This window comes from Dipodomys ordii, unplaced genomic scaffold (assembly GCF_000151885.1).
Source record: "Dipodomys ordii isolate 6190 unplaced genomic scaffold, Dord_2.0 Scaffold20, whole genome shotgun sequence".
In the NCBI taxonomy this organism is placed as follows: Eukaryota; Metazoa; Chordata; class Mammalia; order Rodentia; family Heteromyidae; genus Dipodomys; species Dipodomys ordii.
In genome coordinates, this window is record NW_012267236.1 from 10,859,103 (window position 1) to 10,885,057 (window position 25,955).

The 25,955-nt window shown below is 53.5% G+C and overlaps 1 protein-coding gene across 2 annotated transcripts in view; it reads right to left on the minus strand.

Moving 5' to 3' along the window:
• Positions 1-628: 628 nt before the first annotated feature.
• Klhl29 (kelch-like family member 29) overlaps positions 629-25,955 on the minus strand; it is a 135,592-nt gene continuing 110,265 nt past the window's right edge. Inside the window, exons 4-12 of one of the 2 annotated variants that reach the window (XM_013013610.1) lie at positions 22,730-22,868; positions 14,101-14,303; positions 13,011-13,270; positions 10,217-10,415; positions 9,901-10,083; positions 9,527-9,707; positions 3,667-3,860; positions 3,229-3,373; positions 629-1,207 (exon numbers count right to left, since the gene is read on the minus strand). In XM_013013610.1, the coding sequence (XP_012869064.1) occupies positions 1,024-1,207; positions 3,229-3,373; positions 3,667-3,860; positions 9,527-9,707; positions 9,901-10,083; positions 10,217-10,415; positions 13,011-13,270; positions 14,101-14,303; positions 22,730-22,868 (1,688 nt within the window). In that variant the 3' untranslated portion in view covers positions 629-1,023. The remainder of the gene's footprint in view (positions 1,208-3,228; positions 3,374-3,666; positions 3,861-9,526; positions 9,708-9,900; positions 10,084-10,216; positions 10,416-13,010; positions 13,271-14,100; positions 14,304-22,729; positions 22,869-25,955) is intronic. The other variant, XM_013013611.1, reaches the window with a different exon arrangement.

A 25,955-nucleotide genomic window follows, 5' to 3' on the forward strand; every position in this document is an offset into this window, starting at 1 on the left:
TCCAAAAATAAAGTGAGGGCATGGCCCACCCCAGGAGAGATCCTCTATTCTGCACATAGAAAAAACGAGAGAGCAAACGTTCCCCCACCCCCACCCCACCCCGCGCTCTGGGCTGAGCCACGAAGAACTATGGGAACCCCACAGCATCCCTCGCGCGGCCTCCTCCTCTCCGTACTTAAAAATAACCTTTTGTTTATCAAGAAAACGCCTTGGAAAATCTAAATAATTCATATTGGATAAGAGAAAGCTAGCGCAACCGCCTTGTCCTTCTCCAGCTTAAAACAAAACAAAACAAAACCTAAAACAACAAAACCCAAGAACCCAAAACAAAACAAAAAAACCATGGTAGAAAAACCCAGGAAGGTCAGATGCTGCCCCAGCCGGTCTTGCAGCTTCCACCCGGCCCCACTCCCGCTCGGGCAGCCGGACAGCCGGACAGCCCTCTCGTGCATCCCAGTGGGGACCAGCAGCATCCTCAACCTGATGCTACACAGTCCTGTCCTCGCTGCTTCTCCCAGCCCCTTGAAGGTGTAGACTGGTTAAAAAACAAAAGTCGGAATCAAAGTGATAAGGACACTTTGATCTTCTTCCAAAAAAGCCTCATACCCAATATTGTCGTAGGCTAACTGATCTATGGTGGATGAGGGATCAAGCTTGCTCTGCAGGAAGGGAAACACAGCTTCTCTCTCCCAGTTGAAAATAAAAATATATGTGAAATATTGCACCGGGTAGAGTGAGCGAGTGCCTGGGTTTCGAGCAAGCGTCTCTGCGGGAGCCAGCCAGCCCTGGCGTAGGCCCGGCTCCCCGCTCCTGTGCACAGAACGCCATGCTCCGTTTCACCCAAAGGCGACGATGATCGTTCTACATTCAAATGTAGAGAATATTCAAAATGGTGAGCGCAGTGAGTTCCTGGATTGTGTTCTGTGGGCCTCTTACTGGTGGTGTTGAAAGAAATGATCATTGTGTATAGCGTTTGCCTCACCGGACTTTCTCCACAGTCTTGTCATGGGCTTTCTGCTGATGTCAGCCGCTTTGAATGTATTTCTTTATCACCACGCAGCCGTGTCTGAACACAGGGCAGGGCATGTGGGGGAGGAGGGTCCATGTGTTGGTGGCGGGCTCGTAGGCTTCCATGTTGCCCAGGGCAGGTCCCTCGCTGCTCACGATGCCTCCCGTGGCATAAATCTTACCGTCCAGCACCACGGCACTGCCGGAGGCAAAGTGGACAGAGAATCAGGCCTTGAACTTCCAGCTTCGCATCCCCGATGCTGCCACCACTGCAGGCTGCCCGCAACCTTTTGCAAAGGTATGGGATCTGGAGGTCATTCTTTGCCTTTTGCCCTGGGCTGATTCAACACCTCTTTCCTGCAGGGACAACCCGACGTGGCGCTGCAGCCCTGGCTTCCCGCTCAGCCCTGCTGAGCTAACTCTGTTACCTGTCCTCAGCTCCACCGCTGAGGCCTTACTGGCCATCTTTTTATGTTGACTACAGAGTCTTCTCACTCGGGGACATGACTCAAGACTGCGAGGACCTGGTTCAAGGCCTTATCAGCCACTTGACTGGGAGTTCTGCCTCAGTCCCAGGTTCAGGGTTCAACCTCTCTACTGTCTTACCACGTGTACTTTGGGCCTGCTGTCTGCCCATGACTGCGAGGGTCAGGCATGTGCTGCAGGGTGCCAATGGCTGTGCCCAGACCCCTTTCCTGGGGTCACTCACTGGCTTGGTCCTGTCCTCCTGACCAGCTCTTCCCATCACGACAGCCCAGCACCTCACCCTCTCTGCTCTCTCTCTGTCGGCATAGTCCCAGCCCCTTCACACTGGCGTCCACATCCAGCTTTCTGCCTCACTTCCTTTTCATTCTCATTAAAGGCTATTTCTTCTTGGCTATCCCCTGATCACCTTCCCTCCCTCCCTCCCTCTCTTCCTCTTTCCCTCCCTCCTTCTTTCTTTCTTTCCTTTTGATAGCAAAGGTTTGAACCCAAGCACTTGCTGGTCAGGTGCTATACCACTCCAGCCATGCCCTCGTGCGTTAGTTATTTCTCAGGTAAGGTCTCATGTTTTTGACTGGGGCTGGCTTCAGAGTGCGAGCTTCCCGTCTACAGCCTCCTATATAGCTGGGACAACAGGTGCCTGCCACCACACCTGCTTATTCATGGGGGGGGGGTTTCTGTAATCTACATCCTCAGAATCTTGAGCTCCTGAGTAACTGTGAGGATAGGAGTAAGCCCCTGCGTCTGAGAGACATAGCTCTTCCAAGGCTCTGCTGTTTCTGAAATGCCTCACACAGAACACCTATCTGTGGACTTAGTCGGCTGAGGCTTCTAGCTTGCTTTCCAGCTCTACACCCCCAGGTCTTCATGTCTCTCCCTTTATGGTCAACTTTTTCCCACTCCCCTTGTTCACATCTCCCCTGGCATTCAGTCAGGGCTGCTTCCCACAGTGGGGCTCAATAATCCAGTTGTGCTTATCAGTGACAGTGACCACCCTGCACACGGCCCCTTCAGAGGACATACAAAGAGGACAGCTCAGGAGCGGCAGCGCTGGAAGGCCAGCAGGGGCTGAGCAGTTCTCTGGCCCATGGCTATTTCACATATAGACGTGTCCCGAGCCAGGGAGGTTATTTGTCCAAGTTGTTTAATGTGCTTGGACTAGGGCTGTGTAGGCCCTCAATCAATACTTCATGCTATTCACACGCTGAAGACTGATTACTTCTGCATTTGCACCAGGAGAATCTGCTATGGCCGCTGATAATGAGGTGATTGAGGCCTGGAAGGGGAAGGGCTTGTATCCCCTCTTTCCCTACAGAGGCAGGACCCTATGTATTCTTCCCCATCAGATCCTGAGGCTCCAGATCGGCGGTGTCTTGTGTCCCTCACCCGATCTACACCCCAAGGGCCACAGGCTTTACCCTGAGCAGCCACTTGTCCCTGGGAGACACCCTGGGAGAGCACTGGCCTCACTTCTCAGCGAGAGGAAGATGGCCTGGATGCATCTCCCAGTGTGAGATGGGGTTACTGGAGTTAGAGGTGGAGCTCCTGGGGCAATGGTTACCGTAACTACCCTAGGGAGCTACCCTTGGGAGCCCCCTCTCCCCGCCCCTCCCCACTCCCCTCTGCTCTTTACATCCATTGAGGGAAGGGCCGCTGCTCTGCTCTCGTCCGGAGGTGTCTTTGACCACGTTAAAGTTGTGAGCCCTTGTCATCACAGCCCCAGGGGATGCGCCTTACCTGCAGAACTGGCGAGAGTGGTTCATGTTGGGGCCTGCCTTGATGTTGCCTTTGTCGGGGTCGTAGATGGTGGTGGCCCTGGCATAGGCTCCACCCAGGATGAACACGAAGCCATTCAGGGTGACTGCAGGCGCATACTTGTTATCTGTGAGGACAGCAGGGCCGGCAGGTCAGTATGCTGTCTCAGACAGAGCACCGCACCCCCTCCCTGCAGCATGTCACCGACTGACTGGACGGTAGGCCTGGGCCCTTGATCAGCCTGCCCTTCTCCAGGTGCTACAACCCCTGACTGCACCTGGGCTCTGGGGGCACCCACCCACTGCCCAGATGGGGGTCTGCAGAGTCATTTGGCTTAGCCAATGGGCTGCAGAGGATGAACGAATCAGTGTGTGGGGGTGGGGGGGGAAGAGGAGCACACTGGCTCGACCTGGTCCTCACCTATCATCGGGGACTCGATGAAGCTCCACGTGTTGGTCTGAGGCACGTAGGACTGGAGGACGCCCGCGGCCCGGCCGGCCTCGTTCACCCCACCGAACACATAGATCTTGCCACCGCACACGGTGGCTGCTGCCGAGTGCACTGCCTTGGGCAGAGGGGCCACTGCTTCCCATTGGTTCGTGATGGTGTCGTACCTGCGGAGAGAGGGGGCCTTGTGCAGGGAAAGGACGTGGACGGGGCTATGGCCACAGCCACAGGCAGCAGCCCTTGGGGAAGCACAGCATCTGCTTCCTCTCCGACAGCCAGAGCCACAGCGGAGGGCACCCAATGAGGCCCTGCAGGCTTCCTAGGGTTGCCCCAAACTGCCTGACCGCTTGAACCTCAGTGGGCCTGTCCAGTCTCTCTGCAGATCCTGCCTTTCCTTCTGCACATGAGCTGCCCATCCCCGAACCCAATGGCCCTCTGTGCAGCTCGGTCCTACCCTTCTCCGTGGCAATCTTGCATGGAGCATCCCAGGCTCTGGGCTGGGGATCAGAGAACTGGAGAACCAAGTGCTCTTCCTGCCTTTGGGGAACCGATGACAGCACAGGACTGCGAGTGAGGGGGTGGCACTGCACACAGGGGGCGTCCTGCCTTCACAGGCGGGGAGAGACCTCTTGGAGGAGGGATCCTGGGCTGGGTCTAAAGAGGGAATGGGCAATCCCAGCTGAGCACAGACAAAGGGACGGGACACTCTTGGAGTGTGGAATGGCCGGAGGTCAGGTGAAGGCCATGCATGCAGAGGTCAGGAATCCAGCTTTATGTACTGGACAGTAGAAGAGCCCTGAACATTTCTGCAGAGAAAGAATGCAATCCAAGGGGCTTCTGGAGAGGTCACTGTGGCTGCAGGGTGGAGAGGGGCTTCAGCGAGGAGGCTGGAAGCAGGGCGACTAGACAAGTCTGCTACAGGAAGCTTGGGCCAATGGGTGACCAGAGCAGGAGGAGGTGGGAAGAGGAGAGGGTCGGATCACTGCTGGAAGGCCAGAGCTTCCCATGGTGACGCAGGGTCTTCTGCCTTGGGAGATGGACTGGAGACGGCTCTGCTGGAGGCCAGGGATTGCAGGCTGGGGGGCAGGGGATGAAGTTGATTCCAGTTATTTTTTTCCAATGTCAGTGGGGAGCAGGTTAGGGGTGTGCAGCGGGAGGGCACACAGCGGGAGGTATATGGGTCTGGGCTGGATATCAAGCCCTGGGGATACTGGCATGAAGATGGAAACTAGAGCCAAAGAGTGCATGATGGTCAAAGAACATGAGGCTGAGGACATGTTCTAGGGAGCGCTGGCTGTGAGCCTGGGGGCAGCCTGGGTCCCACAGCAGCAGCCATCTTCCTCTGTGGAGAGCTCATGGTATTTCTGTGGTCCAAGGTAGTCTAGAGGACCAGAGGGACAGAAGCCATTGTGTGTCACCACCCAAGGGGAGGCTCCTAGTGGAGACTGGGAAGAGTGGGCATAAGTTTTACTGGCAGGGAAGTTAGCTGTGGAGAGAGGCAGAGACGTTAGCACCCAGAAAGGGAAATGAAGGCACAGGGGGTTTTGGCAGGTGACTGTAGACCAACATTGATCAGTCATCTGTGCAAGAAAAAAAACAAGTCCTAGAGTGTAGCGTCTGCTGATTCTTGTGGGTAAGTCCTCCCAAAAGTCTGACTTCAATCTAGCAGCTGGATGAGGGAGTAGGGAGCCAGCTGTGGCCACCGTTCTCCAGGCTTGCAAGAGCAGAGAGGGGGAAAATGTGGCAGACAACGGGGAAGTCAAGAGTTGTGAGGAGGATCACCTGTGTCTTCGCTCCATAATTGTAAATGTACGTAATTTAACTTGTAAGCTAGTTGTCAACTGGCTTGAGGAGTCCCCAGTTTTCTAACAAGTGGCTGTCACAAATTAGTCTGAGGCAATATCAGCATACCACTGGGTTTGCTTTATTTTGGTGGTGGAAGTGGTGATGGTAGTGTGTGTGTGTGTGTGTGTGTGTGTGTGTGTAGAGAAGAAAAGCTTAATTGTGTTTCCATCCTGCAGATGGGAAGAATCCCAACTAGATAAGAAAGCACTAAACATGCAGTTGGCCTTCCATATTGGTGCACTTCACATCCCTGGATTCAACCAACTGCAGATAGAAAATATTTGGGAAAAATGCATCTGTACTGAACACCTGTTTTTGTCTTGTTATAATTTCCCCCCAAATACAGTGTAGCCATTATTAAATGCATCAGGCATTATAGGTAATGCTGAGATGCTTTAGAGCATATCAGAAGGTGTGGCATGCATGGATTAGGTGTAAATATCCACCATCAATCTGGTTATCTGCAAGGTCCTGAAACAGAGGGGGAGGGAGGAGAGAGGAAGGAGAGAAGGAGAGAGAGGCAGGGAGGGAGAAATTTGAGAGCAGTCTAGGGAATATAGTGAGACTCTGTCTTCAACTACAAAAAGGAGGGCTGATGATATAAGGTGTTGGGAGAAAGAGCAGACTCAGATTGAATCCAGGGTGACCAGGGGAGTGAGTGCATTTGGGCAGGACAGAAGCCAAGGATGGGAGTGAGCAGGAAGACAAATTATGATGGCCTTGTTTTTCTGGGATGCAGGAGACAGGATTGGCAAAAGCAGTGGGGGAATTTGCATGGGGAGGGGACTTTGAGGACAGAGAGGAAGAAGAGTAACACCTGCTTCTCAGAGTGGGGCAAATGGCTGACAAGGCAAATCCCAAAGCCTTCCTTGCAGCACCTGACGTAGGTGGAGGCCAGGTGTGTTGTTCAGGCAGTGTGCAGGACGATGGGATTTTCCCGTCAGCCCCAGGGCAGCACACAGGCCATGAGTTCAGTGGAACAGATCTGCTGTCTGCATGTTGCAGGACAAAGCAGCCAATCAAGAGAAGGGACGAACTGGAGCTACAGATAAGACAGGGGAAATGGGACAGGAAGCAGCTGTTGGGAAGAGCAGGACTGGGGTTCAACAGACTGGCCAAGGGGCTTGGATTCTTGAGGTCTATTTGCGGGGATGGGCAGCTCCTTCCTGATGGTCTCAGCATCTCTGTCCAGCATTCCTGGGGGCTGACTGCACCAATGGTGCTCTTGCTGTCCCAGTAATTACTTGGGACCTGAGTAGAGCCTATCTACAGCTTTCTTCACTGTTCACCCCTCAGTGTGTGCCTGGACCCAAAGCAGGGATCCGAGGTGGCTCACTGAGCCTCCAGAGGCATTTGATTGTCCTGGGAAGCACACAGCCCCCACACTTCCTCTCTGAGCCTGTGAAGTGAGCCATACATGGGTCAGAACTCAGTGCCCTAGGAAGTGGGCTGTATGTGGCCTGTCCCTCTGTGTGTGGCGAGGGGATAGCCATGGAGTATCCTGCTGTGGCCTTAGATTTGAGAAACGGCTGCGGGGCAGCAGGGCTGATGCCACTGGCTCTCAGGTCCGTGATACGTGGCTGACGTGCAATGGGGCAATGTCGTTTTGGACAGTGTCAGAAGTTCAGATATGTTTTTTAAGCCAACCTGGCAGAGATCCAAAGAGCTCCTGCAGAAGGAGCTGGAGACAGAGGGAGATTATGTGGCTGTTAGTCCTCAGTCTTTCGGTATAATGGCACATTCCACCAAACACAAATTTCCTGAGAGCTTGTTATTCCAGGTGGCTGATTGCCAAGCCACGAGCCCTCCCGTCAGCTCAATCTGTCAGCTTCCTGCTTGAGAAGGATATGCTAATGACATGCAAATGACCTGCCGAGTGAGGCGCTCCACTATCATTTATCCAGTAAGCACAGCTACCGCAATATATTTCTATAAAATATTAGACCCGGTTATTTATATAATGATATAATACAGGTTTGTCTATGGCACTGTTGTTTCAATCTATAATTATATAATCTTGCTCTATTCCTGTAATACAGTAATGTAATATAATTATAATGCACCATATATCTCATTCATTATCAATATAATAGCAATTTGTACCATTAGTACTTCCTGAGGAACAAAGCACCCTCATGTCTGTCCCCATTACGCTGACCTTCCTGTCAGCCTGAATTCTCATCATCGCTACCATTTGGCCCTGAAACTGCCTTACCCAAAGGGGACTGCTTTTGGGGAGGCAGTGGCCTTCCCCCGACTGTGTCCTTAGGCTCCCTTGCGTGGACATCATCCAGGGGTCTTCAAGGACAGCTGACAGTGCTCCCTGTCACCCTAGATGGCTCCTCCATCCACTGGGACTCTCACAATAGTCTTGCTCACATGGTGCCCCAGCTGGCATCCCCCTTTACCCCTCCCCCCCGAAAGATGATATGGACAACCTCTGGGTCTTAGAGCAGCTGCTCTGGGTCCAAGACAAGCAAATCTTGTCTCTACCTCTTAGTCAGTATATGTGATCCTTGAACAAATCCCTGTATTTATCAACAAGTATAACTTTGCAAAAAATGAGTAATCAGCGTCTTAGGAGATTAAAAATAGCTGACAAAAAGCAAGGCAGATGACAGATCCAGCTCAGTGTACTCCTACACAGAAAATGTCTCCTTTTCTCACGCGTTCATTATTGGGTGACAAATGGCTAGAAGCGGATGCTTCTGGAAGGCTTGAAGCACCCAGTGGCCATGCTGCAGGTCACATCAATGGTCCCCGTGTCACCGCTGGTCCTGGTCCAACAGCAGTATTCACATCCTTGTAATCACACAGGGATTCCCCATTATCTTCAAATCAATATGACAATTAAATGTTGTTACTGAGCCATCTCTGGGCTCCACTTGGGGGAGTTAAAAGCCCACAATGAACATTCGGAGCCCGCCTCACTCTGAAACCACTGTTGCTGCAACATTTGTCAAGTGTCCAATTAGCCACCGAGGGGTAAAAAAAAAAATCCAATTGAGGAATATGTGTGACTTCACAGGCAAAGGACTCCACATGGGAGGTGGCAGGTAAGGGCAGAAGCTAGGTTGGCAGGCCAGGGCGTAGGGAGGCCTGGGAAAAAGAGCTCTGGTGATGTGGAAGGCAATCTCTTGGACTGTAATGTGAGGCCAGGTCTGCCTTGCTTATCAGCTCTTGGGGCCTTAGTTTCTTCCAATACAGCATAGTGGCCTTCTTGTTCCTCTGCTAACTGACCAGTCTCCCCCAGATGTTCAGGCTGTCTTCCTATGATGTCTCCTGACCCCACAATAACACCTTCACTGCCTGTGAGGAAAGGACCTTAGCATGACCCCCAAAGATATGGCTGTACATGCAGCCTCTGGCCCTGAACCTACTCCTGACCCTGCACTATGACCTCTGGGAGAAAGCTCTCTGGGGACTTTCAATAGAGGGCGACTAGCATGTGAATCTGGAGAATTCTGGAGTGTTGGTGAGACTGTGTTCCCAACTGCTCATTTGGTATGTGGCAGCACCAAAGGCTTCCTGGGATGTGAGGGGTGGTCGGAGGGCAGCGCTCTGTTGTACAATCCTGCTTGGGAGGACAAGGAGCCGCTGCTACTGCACAGCCTGTAGTTGGAGCATGGAGTTCCAGCTTTGCTCCTGAATGTCTAGCGAGTCTCAGTGATGGCACCTGCAGACTAGTATGCCACCCCCCACCATCTGGCAAGCCTGGCCAAGCTCACCCTATGACCCAAGCAATGGGCCTCCATCTTGTTCAATGCTTAAATGCCCCACCCGATGACTGGGGACAGCTGCAGCAGACGTCACCCCGCTGCATCTAGCTCACATGCCATGGTCCTTGCCAGTTACTGTGTCTGAGGAGCCTCGTACGGCCTTGCCTGTAGGGCTATGGAACACTGTGTGGGTGCTGGTGAGAAGCAACGTGACTTTAGCTTCCCGCGACCGTTGAGAGGATGCCCGGTGGGGAGTGTGGCCTCCTTACCGCTCCACGTGGTCCACGTTGCCTGACACACCCAGTCCCCCAAGCGTGTAAATCTTTCCATCGTAGACGAGGCTGTTGTGCCTGCAGCGTGGGACTGTCATTCTGGAGACCAGGTTCCAGTTGTCAAGCAGAGACATGTAGCACCAGACATCGGCCAGCGTCACCCCCGATTCCATCCCACCTGTGGGCAGCATGGGGGGTACAGAGAGCAGGCAGGGGCTGAGGCAGGGTGCGCACCAGCCGGCCCAGTCCCAAAGGTGGAAGGAGGAGGCTTCACCTGCAGAGGGGCCTTGGCCTTGCTCAGCTCTGCCACGTGGGCAGAGGCCCCTTGGGAAGCCCAGCCCAGCCCCCGCCCCAGCCCCGAGGGGCCTCACCTGAGAGGTAGATGTTGTCCCCGGCACTCACTACACTGAAGAACTCGCGGTCATAGAAAGGCAGCGAGGCCAAGGGGTACCACTTGTTGTTCTGCGGGTTCCAGCAAGTGACGGCCACCAGCGAGCGCTGGGTCATCCCCACCATCTGACGGCCCCCAACCAAAACGATGACCTCAGCCACACCTGTGGGGACATGGATGGGCACCCTTGGGACACACCCTCCCGTTGTCAGCATCTGTGCCTGGCTTCTCTGTGGGGGGCACCCCAGCGCTGGGCTTACCCCATGGCACCCACGGCTCCACACAGCCCTTGGTACCTGCTGAGAGGCGGGGCCGGGTTCGGGGTGTCTGCATCTCCTGGCGAGCGTGGGGTAGCATGTGGTAGCGTTTGGCCTCGTTGACCAGGTCCCGACATGCTTCTGATGACTTGATCAGCTCCTCATTGTCCACCACGTTGAGCAGGTAGCTGGGGTGGATGAAGGGGAGGCGGACGACTGCCAGGAGCTCGGCTGCATACTGTAGGATGAAGCAGACACGGCCCAGCTTAGACTCCGGGGAGGGAGTCTATACAACGAGAGTTGTGTAGAGAAGAAGGAAGTGTGGGACTGTCCCAGGGCCGTGCATGGATGACGAGGGCACTCTTCCCAACCAGCCTAGACAGAGGTGGGAAGGGCACTCAGCCCTGAAGGCGGCAGCTGGTCCACTGTGGCCCATCCATTCATTCCTTCAGCACCTCATTTCTGCACTCCACCCTGGTCACGGGTCCCTGCCACATACCAGGTTTGCCAGGGGTGGGAACAAGGAGGGCGTGAGTTTACGATGAGGTGTGAGGAGGGCAGAGACTTCAGAGCAGGTGAGAGGGCTCCAGAAGGACTTGAAAACGCTGGTGCCTATGAGAGCCTGTGTGACCCCAACACCACAACTCCTTCGCGGTGGCTCCTCATCTCACACTGGCTCCGAGCTCCCCGCACTCTGGGCTGGAGGCTTTTCATGGACTGACCTGTACTCCCTGCCGCCTGGCAAAGTGCGCGTCATTCAGCAAATAAAGGGTGGTCACACGTGCCACCCATTAAGCTCGTGGCTGAGGAAGGCGTAGGATCACGTCCCTGATCTCCAGGTGTCCATAGGTTAATGGGGGAGAGGCAAGAGCAGGAGGCTGGTTAGGTGTGTAGGCCGTGCAGGAGTGAGAGGCGACAGAAGGCAGGTGATGTCGGAACTGGCTGGACAGGGGCTGGGCAGAAGCTGGGGAGGTTCACATTCAAAGCCATGCGGAGGCCTGGAAGGGGAGGGATATCTGGGGAATTGCATGGGGCTTATTTTTGTTGGATGCGGAGGGTTTTTGTTGAGGGGTAGCAATCAGCCAATAAGGAGCAGTGAGCCTGGAGAGGTTCACAGGCCAGGCTCGGCTGACCTCATCCTTGCGGGCCAAGGACTGTGCGGCTTCTCTTGCGAGGTGAAATAATGGAAAGTTTTTTTTTTTTTTTTGGTCCGGTCATGGGGCCTGAACTCTGGGCCTGGGCGCTGTCCCTCAGCTCTTCAGCTCAAGGCTAGCGCTCTACCACTTGAGCCACAGCGCCACTTCCGGCTTTTTTCATTTTGCTTATGTGGTGCTGAGGAATCGAACTCAGGGCCTCATGCATGCAAGGCAAGCACTGTACCACTGAGCCACCTTCCCAGCCAATGGAAAGTTTTAAACCGTGTGAGCCAATCTGTTGTAGAGACAGCACCCAGGCTGCAGGATGGGACATGGATTCAAAGGGAGCGAGGTGGGTGACGGAGACACCACTGAGGAGATGCTGGCTGTGACCCTGTGAGACTGGGGTGTGAAGAGGGGCAGAAGGCCATGAGCCCATCTAAGAAAGAGGAAGGAAACAGAGATAGACACGGTGTGGCCAGCAAAAGAACCCATGATCTGTCTTGGTCAGTGGGCAGAACTTAGGTGGTGGATGCAGGAAAAGACGCGGGCTTTGGGCCTGATGAATTAGATGGTTTGGGAACACTCTGCTGGAAATGTCCAGTAGGCGATCAAGGACAGAGATGTGGGTTGGGGCATAGATTTTGGAGTTGTTGCAAATTGTGGCAATCTGTCATTAGCTGCCAATCTAGCTGCCTTCCTCTGGAAACCAACAAAAACAAACAATTGCCTCCTTCCAGCTTGATCAAGTCTAAGGATCCCTTTCCTGCTCTGTGAGGAGCTGGAGGCTGGGTCGTGTGGGGAGGCATCTCTGTATGCTGTATGGCCCAGTCCCACCCATCCTAACACCTACTCCACCCCTCCCAGCCTTGTCCCTCTTCTTATTCCCGAGCTAACACGACCGCCCTTGTCATCCATCGCTCAATCGCCTCAGCTCATTCTGGGGTCTGACCTCTTTAACCTTGTTCTGCCTGATTAGGCCCTTGCTTCTGGGATGTCCCCATTTGCTGTTTTCTGGGTACCTCCTCAGCCTCCTCTCACCAGTTTCTGATACCCACAATGCCAAGAATCAAGGCAATTCCCCTTGGAGCAGGGCCTCTAGCCAGGAAGTGCACAGACCCAGTGGCTCCCAGTGACTTGGGTGCCTCTCTGGGGCACTGCCATCTTTTCCTTCTCCCTTGGATTCCTCCAGCTGTCTCCCCCCCTCCCCCCCTCCCAGGGTCTCACACTCCCTCCTGTCATGTGCACAGTGGCCTCCCATCTCCCGCAGGCCTTGGATGGGAGCGCCTCCTGTTGGTCTGAACTCCTGGGAGCCCAGCCGAGCACCTTCCTCAGGCACCTATTTTGTCTTGCAGGCCCTGAGTGATGCAAATCCAAGTCCTGTGGCCTCTGGTCATCTTGGATGCACTCAAGGTGAAATGACAGTCATGTAAGGACCCTCTGGCGATATGTTCATCTTCACATCTTCTCTTCTCCTCTCTGCTGCTGTGTGTGTGTGGCAGGGAGGAGGCATGGGAGACTGGGGAGCACAGCAGGACCAGCCTCCCTCTCCCTGGTCTAATAACTCCCCCACAACCCTGTTGGATAGATGGGAAACCCTGCTTTATTTACCACCGTTCATCTTTGCTGCAGATCCCTTCACTGCAAGGTCCCCTCCCAAACCCAGAGAGAAGGAGTAGGGATAGGCCAGGCCCTACCTGGGCACGTGACGCAGGGTCCTTCTTGATCCATTTGATGACGGTCTCATACACCAGCTCCTCGGCCTTGGTGTTGAGGCTGTCATTGGAGACGTAGGCGATAAAGTCGTCCTTGGAGATGCTGAGGATCTCCTCTTGGGCTGCCACCTCGGGGAAGATCTGCAGTGCGAAGGCCTTGGCCATGTGGTAGAGCTCGCTGCACTGCATGGCCTCGGCCATGGCCAGCACGCCCAGGCAGTTGCTGGCAGTCAGCTGCTTCTCTGGGATGACAATGTAGAGCCACTGATTCAAGGGCCCAGGGAGGATCACCTTTTGTTCCCACCCTCCATCACCAGAGTCCCCCAAAGCCCCTTCTTGTGTTGATGTGACAAGTTTTCTTCTGCCCTAACTCATACTGACTCTCCTGATCTCCCCTCTGCTCCTGCAGGTGTGGCAGGGCCAAGGCTGTGAGGGGTAGTGAGTTTCCTCACCTTGTGGAGGGAGGGCTGAGGCTTTGGAGCCTAGAGATGTGTGTGTGTGTGTGTGTGTGTGTGTGAGGGGGGTGTCACACTGTGACTTACAGTGTCTTGTCTTTCACAACCCTAACAGGCATGTCTGAGGTCTCAGACTTCTCTCTCTTTCTCTCTCTCTCTCTGTTGGTCATGGGGCTTGAACTCAGGGCTGGGGCACTGTCTCTGAGCTCTTTCACTCAAGGCTACCACTTTAAGCCTCAGTTGCACTTCTGTTTTCTGGTGGTTAACTGGAGATAAGTCTCATGGATTTTCCTGCTTGGGCTGGCTTTGAGCTGACATCCTTAGATCTCAGCCTTCTGAGAAGACAGGATCACAGGTGTGAGCCACTAGCACCTGGATTGGGGGACTTTTGATTTTGTGCTGCTCCTGTATGCCATCCCTGAGCATTTTGCTCAAGGTTAGCACTCTACCAGTTGAGCCACAGCTCCACTTCCAGCTTTTTTGGTGGTTAATTGGAGCTAAGAATCCCAAGGACTTTCCTGGTGTGGCTAGGGTATGGCTAGATAGACGACAGATAAATAGACGGATATTGCCCCCTTCCCTGCCCCCGAGTGATATATGGTCCCCACACAGCTTACCAAGAAAGGACACACAGACTTTGCAGAAGGTGTGGAACTGGAACTTGCTGGCTGCCTCTAGCAGAGTCTTGGCATTGACGGAGTCGATGACCAGAGAGCCTGTGTAGACAAACTCCAGCAGCAGCTCCAGCACGTCAGCCTGCAGGTTGGACAGCACCAGCTCCAGCTTCTCCCGGCCGCACTGGCTGCTGTCTTGCACGGACCTAGGCACAGAGACCAGGGTGTCCTCATTGGCCACCAGGGCGACCATTGCGCTGCTGCCTCACAGGGCCAGATCTCCCTGCACACCTCGGTCACGCCCTTCGTTTTAGGACTCAAAGGACACACCAATGACACACCTGAACCTAATGACCTGACACGGGATCTGAAAGAGAAGAGTCTGACCAGAGGCGCCCAAAAGAACAAAAAACCCTGCTTATTACTACTCGGCATGTCCATGCAAAAAAAGATGCAAATCAAAAAGCATGAGCTGTGGATGGGGACGAGGACCAGGACTGGCCTCAAAGGGAAACAATATGGTTCAGCCCCCAGCTGGCCCTAGTGTTTGCACCAAAGATGACCAGCTTGCCCTGTCAGGGCCAAGGGAGAGCCTCAGACAGCAGATTCTCCAAGGCTCAGAAGGCTCAGATTGGCTGGGATGCCAGACAATCAGAAGGCTTCCTCTGAGCACCTGCAGACAGGGCCCCAAGCTGCCCTGGAAGCCCTCCAACCCCAATAGTTCCCCCAAACATACTGTTTCCTTTTAGGCATGGAAGGGAAGCCCTTCATGACATTGATTTGAAACTGAAGACGAGACGAGATAGACGGACAGAATGGTTAGAGCTGGGAGGGGGAGAGGGGAACAATCAAGGACTTCCGCCACAGACAGCCAGCAGCCATGACCTGGGGCCTGGCCCGGGGCGGGGCCCTCCTGCCACATGGAACACGGGGTCAGAGTGGCCTGCGTGTAGAGTGTGCGTCGGGCTTGTGAACTGGGGGGGGGGAGCAGGGGAGGGACACAAATATATCAGTATGTTTATATCTGGTGTCTACAGAAATACAAAACCATTGCAAAGGCTCCTAAGGCCTGGCAGCCGCTCCCTAAAGCTGGACCTGGAAGGAAACAGATAAGATGAAGCGGAAAATAACACCGACACAGAAGTGAGGCCGGGAGGAAAAATACCCAGAGCGTTAAAAGTCAGGAGGCAGGTTTCTCAGAGGCCATCAACGTGGCCACCCCGTTTTGGCCACTCTCACCAGGACAGCTTTCTGCACTGAGCCTGACCCTGCTGGAGGCTGTGGCTGAACAGCAGCCTTGCAGTCCACCCTCTCACTTGCAAGGAAGCCAGGGGTCAAGACTCTTGTGGCTGATCCCTTGGAAACACCTGGGGCTGGCAGTGGGTTGGAGCAGTGTCTGGAAAGAGAGCAGGTTGGCCTTAGATAAAGGCCATCTGCCGGGTGGGTCAATAGAGCACTGGGAGAGGGCAAGGGGACCTGGGTGCTGTTTGCCACTGACAGGTGGGCAGCCCGGGCTTCTCAGGCCCTCAGCCTCCTCTTCTGTAAGACAAGAGGATTGAACTAAATGAGGTCTGAAGTACCATGAAGACCTAGTGTGACGTGACAGTACCTGCACCTGCACCTCTACCATTGGAACAACGTTCTCTCAAGTTAAGGCCTTCACAACTCAGACATGACCCTGTACAAAGCAGACTTGGCTGGGACCTTGCGGTCAGTGTGCCAGGCTCTCTCTCAGAAGTGCCACTCTTGGCCTTCCTCACAGAACATTCACTTGATCAGAGCCCCTAACCAACCTTCTGCTTCTGAACTTGTGCCCGTGTGGGAAGCCGGAAAGTCTCGGCAGAGGCCTGTCTAAACCCACACATGCACAGAGACTCCGGACGTGACTGAAAACACCTTATCTTCTGCTGTTGGGACCAAGTCCCATGCTTAGATGACTGCTAAGATGTAAAAAGAGTTCACGATGTGATAGATCCCTCAAGATCACAGAATCCTAGAGAACCATCTGGCAAGCTCTGGCTCCCAGTCTTTGCTGCTTTTGCCTTCATTCCTTCATGCAACTCACTGCACGTGCCGGATGTACTTAGTGGTCACACTGAGCCCAAGCCCAGCAGGGTGCATGGGGTCAAAGTGAGCTCCTTACTTTCTCCCAAAACTCTTATCATTGCTGCTTCTCGCACCGGCCAGCCCAGCTCTACCCCCGCCAGTCCTCTGACAGAGGAGCTCTACCTTCTGGAGATCTACGGTGGGACTTCAGCAGCATGTATGCTCATGTGCACACACATGTGAACATACATGTACATGACACTGACTGACCCAGTGAGGAGGAGAGCTGGGTGGCTGGGAGGTCTGAGGTCCCACGTGACTCTGTGAAGCTGGCCCGGCTGTACCACGGAGGTCTGCCTGCCTGTTCTGGGGTTTTAGACAGGGAGAGGGTGCTGTGTGGGAAGACACCTGAATTGCTGAGGAGCAGTGGGAAAGTGAGGTAGGCTGCCCAGGGTCAAAGAGCATAGTAATGCTGTTAAGTCTGTGGCTATAAGGTATGTGCTGTGGCTCTGCTTTCATGGAGCGGCATTGGGTAAATGGTCTGTAGGGAGGGGCTGGAAGAGCACACGACTCCAGAAGAACACCTGGAGTGTGAGGGAGGCTTTGCTGGCAGCTCAGTTCAAGATCAAGGCCTGGACAGGAAGGTCTGTTCATTTACCCAGTGCATGTGTGCTATGTAGGCATTGTGAAGGCCCAGGGACTCTGTTCCTGACCACTAGCCTGTCTTGGGCCTGGGCCTGTTGCTCTGTAGGCCTCTTCCCTCTGAGTACAAGTCCCTGGGAGATATCTCCCCAGTCCACCAATATGGAGCTTCAGCCTCTACAGACAACCTTTCTGTCCTGGTTTGCACTTAATCCTCCAGGTGTCTGAGGGTCCTGAGCTGCTCAGTCCTGTGTAAGACCTGGGGAGCTGCTAGCCTGTGAGGGTCATGACCCACCTGTGCTGAGTCGTGCAGCAAGGCAGGAATCCGCCTCAGAGACCTTGTCTAAGGTGCTGCACTAGTGTGGAACCCCAGCACACCAGTCCCCAGCTTCTGTCAGAAGATTAGAACTTCCTGGAGTCAGCATCTTATAAGAGTCCAAGGTTCTGGATACAGTCCCGACATGTCAGGGCTGGGGCTGCAGATGGTCAGGCAAGCCTGTCCTGAACTAGCGGGACCTTGGAAACCTTCCCATTGCTGTGGCCTCTGCGGGGTGGAGCTGCCCTCTCCAGTACAGTCCTTCCTCACACATACACATGCAATATGCATGGTCACCTGCTTATTACATTTTGCATATTGAAACTGGACACTGTCGGAAAGGAGGGGCCAGTGGTAATAGCTATGAACATGGCTGGTAACCTGTCCTGCCCTCCTGGTAAGATTCGTGTACTCAGGGCCAGGGCACAGTGTTTGGGCACACTCAAGTCTGGGTGTCCTGGGCCTATGGACAGGATCTGGATCACCTTTTGCAGGGGTGGGGTGAGGTGGGGGGTTAGGCCTGGCACTGATGCTCCTGGCATTTAGAGAGGTGTAAGTTGTCTTCATTAGCTCTCTTTTCAAGCCATACCTGTATATTCTGACAGAGAAGGGGGGGGGAGAGAGGCTGGTACCTACAAATGCCAGCTTCTTGGGGGTGCAGTATGTGCATCTTGTTTAGGGCATTCAAGGCTGTGTCACTTGGTGGGATGAGCTTTGGGGCCATAGTCATACCAGCTTCCTCCATTATGGCTAGATAGGGAAAGAGAATTCCAGAGTCTAAATACGGGGCTTTGTGAAAATCAGCTTTGAAAAATCAGCTGACTTATCCACCCATTTTCATCCAGCATGGAAAGACAGTAGGATTCCAATGGCATGGACGGTCTAGCTGAGTGTAGATTCAGGCAACTCTGCCCCTGGGCTGGACATTTTCTCCCGTACTCTGACTTGGAGGCATGATGGGAGCACTGGCAAGGGCCGAGGGATGAGGGAGCCTCGTGCTGTCCCTTAAGAACAGTCCCATCCTAGCTGGGATGGAGGCACAATCTTACGTCCGAGCTATGTGGGAAGCAGAGATCTGAGAAGTGAAGTTGGAGGCCAGCCCAGGTTTTTTTTTTTTTTTTTTTTTTTTACAGAGCTCATGAAACTTCATCTCAACCAGTGGTTGGTGTGATGGCTCATGCCTGACATCCTGGCCATGAGGGGAATCACCGATAGGAAGCACAGGTCCAGCCAAGTGTGACAAAAGACCTGTCTCAAAAATAACACACTAAGGGCTAAGTGGCTCAAAAGTACCTACCTAGCAGTTGTGAGTTCAAACCCAAACACCACCAAAATTTAAAAAAAAAGCGCAACTGAGTAGTAGTAGTGGCCAGTGTCCTTGTGGTGCGGAAGGATTCTTGGTCCCCAGAGAATGAGACTTCTCCATCATGGCCCAAAAGGAAAAGCCAGGGCAGAGCTCCATCCTGCTCACTCAGGACCTGGATCCCCATCTCCCGAGGCCCCAATGGGCGCAACTGCTAGGGTTCCCTACAAGCCTGCATGCAAGACTGGGGGGGGGTGGATGATGGGTGGTCCCACACCAATGCCTCAGCTGCTTGTCCTGCAGTTTCTACCCTGATCATCTCAGGGACACAGGTGGATCAGCAAAAGGAAAGGAAGGGCCGGCCAAGGGTTCCTAGCTTTGTCCTCTGCTCCCTGACGGCCTCACGTGCCCTGGCCTTCCAAGAGCTCCTCAGCCTCCAGCCCTCACCACAGGACCAGTTCTTTGCGTGCCTGCAAGTAAGGGCCTATCTCAAGGGGGCTTCCTGTCTTCTTTGGGCAGACCTTGAGGCCAGTTCACAAATGCTCCACACACACCAGCACAGATGAACGCACACCGTCCGTCCCTTTTCCCTACATCTGTACTCAGCTCTGAGATTTCATTTTTTTCTTTCTCATAGACTTCAGACACAGCCAAAACACCATTTTTGTTTGTTTTTTGTTTTTGCTTTTGTTCTCTGGGCTAGTGAAAAGATGGCAAGAGCAGCAGTTCTGGAGTCAGGTGTCAACTTGATGTCTGGAGTTACATGTCACTTAAACATCTCCAGCCTTAATCTCATCTGTAGAATGGGGATGCTCACAGTACTAACTCTCAAGGTGACATGTCTATAAGGCTCTTTGTCACCAGGCAGTGTCCTTGTCAGGAGAAAGACAGGGAGACTCAGGGAAGGGAAAGCTATGGCCTCACCACTGGGCACATGGAAAGAAAGGGCCTGGACGAGGTGGGAGCCAGGGGCTGGCACGCAGACAAGCTGAGGGGGCTTGGCTGCTGTGGGGGCAGCGCTGTGACCTGGCCCTCTGGGTCAGTGTGACTGCCATCTTTTTTGTTGTTGTTGTTTTGGTCAGTCATGGGGCTTGAACTCTGGGCCTGGGAGCTGTCCCTCTGCTCTTCAGTTCAAGGCGAGCGCTCTACCACTTGAGCCAAAGCGCCACTCCCGGCTTTTTCTGAGTGGTTTACTGAAGGTAAGAGTCTCACGGACTTTCCTGCCCGGGCTGGCTTTGAACCATGATCCTCAGATCTCAGCTTCCTGAGTAGCTAGGATTATAGGCATGAGCCGCTGGTGCCCGGCTGACTGCCATCTTTATGAAGCACAAATCTAACTATAACAAACCCTAGAACTAAAACGAAGCTGTGCAATGTGGCTCCAATTTCCTCTGGTAGCCGTTTCTGCCGTCTCCTCCCTCCCGCCTGGCACTGCAGTGACACTCAAGTCCCTTGGGACACCACGAGCTACGTTTTTGTCAGGCCAATTGCTATTCTTCACCTGAAATCCAGGTCACACGACCCTCATGCAGCGTCATGCTAAGTCTCCCTGCCTATGCTTCTCTGCTGTAGCTCCTTATTCTCTGTTGCTCAGAGTTTTGTGCAAGACCTGGCCCGGGAGGGCTCCCGGGCTGCTTGTGGTGTGGGTGTGGCTGAGTGACCTGGCTTCCCACGTGCACTTCCGGTGACTGCAGGGAAAGCATCTACCCTGTGGCTGGGGCGGGCAGGTGCTGTCCTTGCCAGGCTAGCTGCTGGGTCACTGTCTATTCTGAGGCTGCAGCAGTAGACACATGACTCGCCCAGGTTGGAGGTAGAAAGGAGTCCAGCCTGAGCCTCCAGGCCTGGAGCTCTGGGACAGCAAAGGGGAGGAAATTACCTGCTCTGTTAGTGCCCACCCAGGGGAAGTGGGTGCTAGCCACAGGGTGGTGTGCTCACAGATTGTCCCTATTTCTTCTTCTTGTCAGAGCACAGCTCCTGAGAGGGGCTCCAGGGCCAGGTTCTGAATTTAGGGTTACTTTGCCCTACGAGTCTATTCCAGCTGCTGAACATTAAGGCTCCAGGGCCAAAGGCATGAAGAGGACTGAAACACAGCGGCAACACCAGCTGTTCTCCAAGCACTGAGGAAAAGTGAAATTCTCCGTGCTTTTATGGAGCCCTAAAGGGAACGTCTACCTGTGAAAATTCTGCTTTCCCCTTTCAGAAGCATCTGTTTCCAACTATTGTCAGAAATGGTGACATGTCCCCAAAGCCAGGGCAAGAGAAGTTAAAATTCAACATGGCGACAAACGAACACTGTGACCTCTAGCTCCTGGACTTCAGCCCTGTCTGGGTTCAGATCCAGCCTCAGGTCCAGCCATCTAGCCACCTACTAGGCATCTTCCTTGCAGGGCTGTGGGTGTCCTTTAGGCACGCCAGACTTCCCCCGCATTTATCTGTGCACCTGCGCTCCCCCCTTTCATGCTCCTGACACCTCCTTCTCTTACGTCCCGGCATTTGAACTTGTAACGTTTCTCCAGACTGGCACTGCCTAACCACTGAATGTAATCATGGGCCTGTGGGGTCAGACATGGACATCATTTAATCAACTCCTGGTTTACAGAGGAGAAAAATCTGAGGCCTAAGAAAGAGCACGTGGCTGGCCTGGGGTCAGGATGAGTGGCAGAAATAGCTATAGGACCCAGGTCTCCTGGCTCTCAAGGGTGTTCTCTCTCCTCCAGGAACTGCCCAGAGGACCCATCCTTTCCCAGTGGCACCTACGGGTGAGCATCCCCTCCCCACTGCTCCTGAAAACCCCACATCGTACCATGCTCAGGAGGGCATGGGACCAGGCCACGTCAGCCTGGTTCAGCCTATTTTGGGGGGAGGCTACCTGCTCATGCCTGTCGCTGCTCCACCCTCTGTGTCTGCAAGGCTCTCCCTCCTCTTCTTGACCTGTCTAAGACGAGGGGCCTCTTTTCTGTTGTTGGCCTGGCTCCCAGAGGTGGGCCTCAGTAGGCCCTAACCTGCCTCCTTTGTATTTCTCAGCCCATCTGGATCAAGGCCCAAGACCTCAGATGCTGGTCACTGCTGGTTCCAGAATTTGCCAAGAGTGGCAGCTTAAAAAGCTTCCTGACCTGAAGAAGCCACTAGAGGAGCCTCTTCACCCCAGACTCATGCCTCTAACCCTTGTGCTCAGACAGCGAGAACCCAAGAGTTGTCTGTGAGATTGGGACATCACAAAGAGCCCGCCCCTCCTGCGTGGCTGAGGGCCAGTGAGGCTGGGCTGGCCTCAACGCCGGGCAGCCTGGCTCTATGCCAAAGGACACAAGGAATCGGAAAGGTGATGCCAGCAGTGTGCCATCCTGAAACAAAACACAGTTGCTCTGGGGTTAGTTGGCAAGTCCAAAGACAGCACTGGGAAGCAAGCAGAGGTCCTGTCCTCACACTCTGAGCACTGTTCCAGCTCAGCGTCCTCCCCGGAGAGGCTGCAAGGCAAAAGGAGCAGCGGCATTAATTTGCTGATGGGTGAGAGAAACGTGAGCGTTACCTGAGCCGGCCCCTCAGCTGCTCTCCCTCACTAAGGAGCTAGGAGGTGGCCCTGACTTCTTTGCAAGGGTATGAAACAGACAAACTAAAAAAAAAAAAATCAACATAATGGAAAAAAAAAGAAGATGCTTATGCACCGTTCACTAAGACTGATCCAGGCAGAAATAGCTAGATGGGGCTTCGCTGGGGCCAAGGGAGGGCAGAGGCTGAGAGACCGTGTTTAGGACACACAGGGTCTGTGCTCAGACAATGCCGGTTCAAGGCTCAGTGTAAAGGTGCCAACACAGGCGGCACGAGTGAGCTCTGGCTACATGTTCTTGTCCCCCATTCCAGCTGGAGCAAAGCGGCCCCTCAGGAGCTTCGTGCCAGTCAGTGGGGATGGCCTGCCTGGTCACCGTGTTCTCCTGGCGTTCAGTTCACCATTGACGGCAGTCACCGTGGCTCTGGGGACATGGCGTGAGGGGCGGTGTGTCATGGTCCCTGTAAGTCTACAGTCTCTTCCTCATTTCAGGACAGGGCTTGTGAGCCACAGAGAAGGTGGGGGAAGGATCCTGATGGGGACAAGGGTGTTGTCTACTGTGGGCAGAGAACCCTGTGGCCAGCAAGGCTGTGTGTGGGGCTGGGGCAGTGGCGCTCTGCGTCTGTGTGTGAGGGCACTGGGGACGAGGGGAGGAGAGATGGCTACTGGCTCTGTGACAGGGAGTCACGCTTCAGGAACCTGCAAGAGAGGGGAGGAGAAAAGCGACACAAAAGCGTCCTACAAAGGAACAGACCCGACCACAGCTGGAAGGAAGGCAAACCTTTGAATCAGGTCCTTGAAATACAAGCTGCAGGAAGCTAGAACATTTTGGTGGACTTCAAACTCTCTGCCTTCAACAACAATTTTCAGGTCTGTAAACGCTTTCGCTCTGCGCTGCTGGTTCAATTCCTTCAACATTTCTGCAGAACAGAGAAGACAGACAGGGCCAGGTTCCCATTAAGAGTTTTTTTTAAAAATTATTATTATTTTTAATTTTAAAAAGTTTTTTTTCAAGAAGTAGAGAAATATTGTTTCTTGGCAAGACTGGCTTAACACTGACAGTTAAAAGAAGTCACAAACATAATGCATAAACAAGCAGCCACTGGGACGGGCTACATAATTAAAGGAATAACAACTTTAAAAAGCAAAAAACAAAAAAGGAAAAACAACCGCGCCCCCCCCAACCCAAAGCAAATAGAAACAAAAAACCAAATATGACTTGAAAAAAAAGATCAAACCCAGAAATTGAAAGGTTTTGGGGGAGAAGGGGGAAGATTCCCATACTGACAATTAGAAACAGAGAATACATCATCACAGACAGCTAAGAACTATGCTATAACTACAGAACAAACTGTAACGAGCTCTCCAAATGCCAATGGGTGCCGATGTATTGGATACCAAGTAAAGCATGGCATTGTGATGTAAGATGGGCTGGACATGGTTCAAAGGAATAAAAACCACAAAACCTGCAAAAACAGCATCCCTTCTGTTAGACCCAGCCATGGTGTGGGAGCAAGCTTCTTGGAGGGGGAGGAGACCCCAAGAAAAGAAGAACCAGTTAGGGCTTTACAAGCTCCTTGCCTCCAGGTCACAATTATGGGGACTTCTGGGGGAAGCAAGCAAGCAAGGGGCAGGAGTTCTTTACACCGCCCCGCCTCCACCCCGATTTCCTGAGCCAGCCTCATTGCCTCCAGCCTTCCCTGCTGGTTCCACACTGGGGAGCTGGTTTGGAGCCCCCACAGATCCCACAGCAACCTGCCTCTGGGACCTTCCCATCTGGTGTGTACGTACCTACCTTTGTCTGGAGTCTCGGCCACCTGGGACTGGCTTAGACAAGAACCCAGCTTGGGGGGGCTTTACACCTGAGGGTTTCAGGAGCTTCTCCCAGACCCACCCCAAAAGTTAGAAGGGAGGAGGAGGGAAGAGTGTGCTAGCTACCTGGTTAGCTGGCCAATGGTCCACCCCCAGACTCACCTGGCCTGTCTGTCTCTGGGACATCCCTGCCCTTAGTGATACTAGGACATTAGAGGTCTGAGATCCTTGGGTAGAATGCCTAGACTGCCACCTGACAGGTGAAGGGGAGACAGTGACCTGAAAGTTCTCCTGCCATCATGCACGCCCTCCAGGTTATGCTGGCCCCAGATGCCATTCTAGGATTACCCCTCTGGCAGGCCTGCTTCATACTGACCAGTGATTTGGGGCCGGTCCAGGGTGGCTAGTACTGGTAACCCACCTGCTGCATGTCCTTGGACTCTGAATCTCTTTCTACATCTATAGAATGAAAACAAAGGCTGCTGCTTTTGCCTGCATGGAGTGAGGAGGCTCAGGTGATGCAGCCTTGCTAGGGACTGAGGAAAGGTTCTGTGAGCTGGTCCTTCTTTGCAAGCACATGCTGGATTAGGGCTCTGCTGAAGGCTAAGGAAGACTGGCCCTAGCGAACACATCATAGGCAGGAATGAGATGGTGAGCCTGCAGCCTTAGCTCCTGCACCCCCCTCCCCCCCAATCAGGCTGACCTGTGGACCACAGCGGTGCAGCAGGAAAGTTCTGACTGGGACATCCACAAGCAGTGAGATTGGTCCTGGCGCAGGGAGCAGGTGCTCTAGAGATCATCAGTGTGCCGAGACCGGGGTGGAGGATGAGGGCATGTGGAGGATGGATGCAGGTAAGAAGACAGGCTGCAAAGCAACCTGTCACCTTTGGTGAGTAGGGCTGGATTCTAAGCACTTTGCCTGGTCAGGGGATTCTGCCCAGGGGTGTACCCAGGATAAGCACAGATTTCTGGAGGGGTGGTAACTTGCCTCAGAGCCAGACCTGAAGGTGAACCTGAATTCGGCCTCCTGTCAGCTGTGTCATCTTAGAGAAGTGGCTCAAACCCCCAAAACCCCAGTAACTAGTATCACTAGGGGTAGATCTGAGCGACTGTTGGTAAGAAGGGCCTTCCACGGTCAGAGCGTGAAGAAGGCCTAATTGGAAAGACAGAGACAGTATTGGGCACGAGGTACTGTGGGAGGAAAGGGTGTGGCACATCCAGGAGGAGGTTTGGGGTGAGCCTATGGGATTAGTAGAGACAGGTACAGGAGGCAGTGGCTGAGAGGTTTGGGCTGGAGATGGCAAAGGCCAGGCGGGACAGCTCAGGGCGTCCTGCAGACTCAAGCAGCACCGCTCACCTGGCATCCTCTCATCCACCACACTCCAAACAGCCTCCAACTGAATGACGACGACGATGACATCATCGTGCGTGCGTGCATGTGTGTGTACTGGGTTTGAATTCAGGGCCTTCCACTCTCTTGCCTTTCTAGTTCAAGGTTGTCCTTTTGCTACTCTCACCACACTTCCACTTCTGGCTTTTTGCTGCTTAACTGGAGATAAGAGTCTCTCAGATTTATCTCCTTGGGGCTGGCTTTGAACCAGGATCCTCACTTCTCAGTCTTCTGAGTAGCTAGGTTTATGACACTATCTTTTTGAGTGAGAGGACATAGAAGAACATTCTAGGCTGGGTTTCCATTGTTCTGGCTTTGCCCTTAAGTGGTTCTATGACCCCAGCAAGCCATCTCAAATCCTCTATGCACAAAGTGGCAAGGCCACTTGCTCCATGGGCCCCTGGTGAGTGTGCTGCAGTCAGGGGGAGCCTTTGCCCTATGTCTTTGCTAAGGTAGTCAGAACCTAGGGCCAGGCAAACACAACTGCACCACCTAGCCCTGTTCCTGGATCTGCCGCCCTCTGATGTGCTGCAGATTTTCACTTCATTTCATTTCATCCTAAGTCTTAGTATGGACTCCACCACAGTCCCAGCCCTAGCAGCTATACCAACAGCCTCGGGAATCTCAGGGTGAGAGCCAGACCTGGCAAGTAGATGCCTAGGATTTGGGGTCACCATCCTACAGATGGTGCTTTCTGCTCCCTATGACTTTCCTTTTCTGGAAATCTAGATTTAATAGTTGGGGATGATGATTCGCTTCCAGATGAGTTTTTCAATTTATGAAAGTGCTCACTGGGGGATTCGTT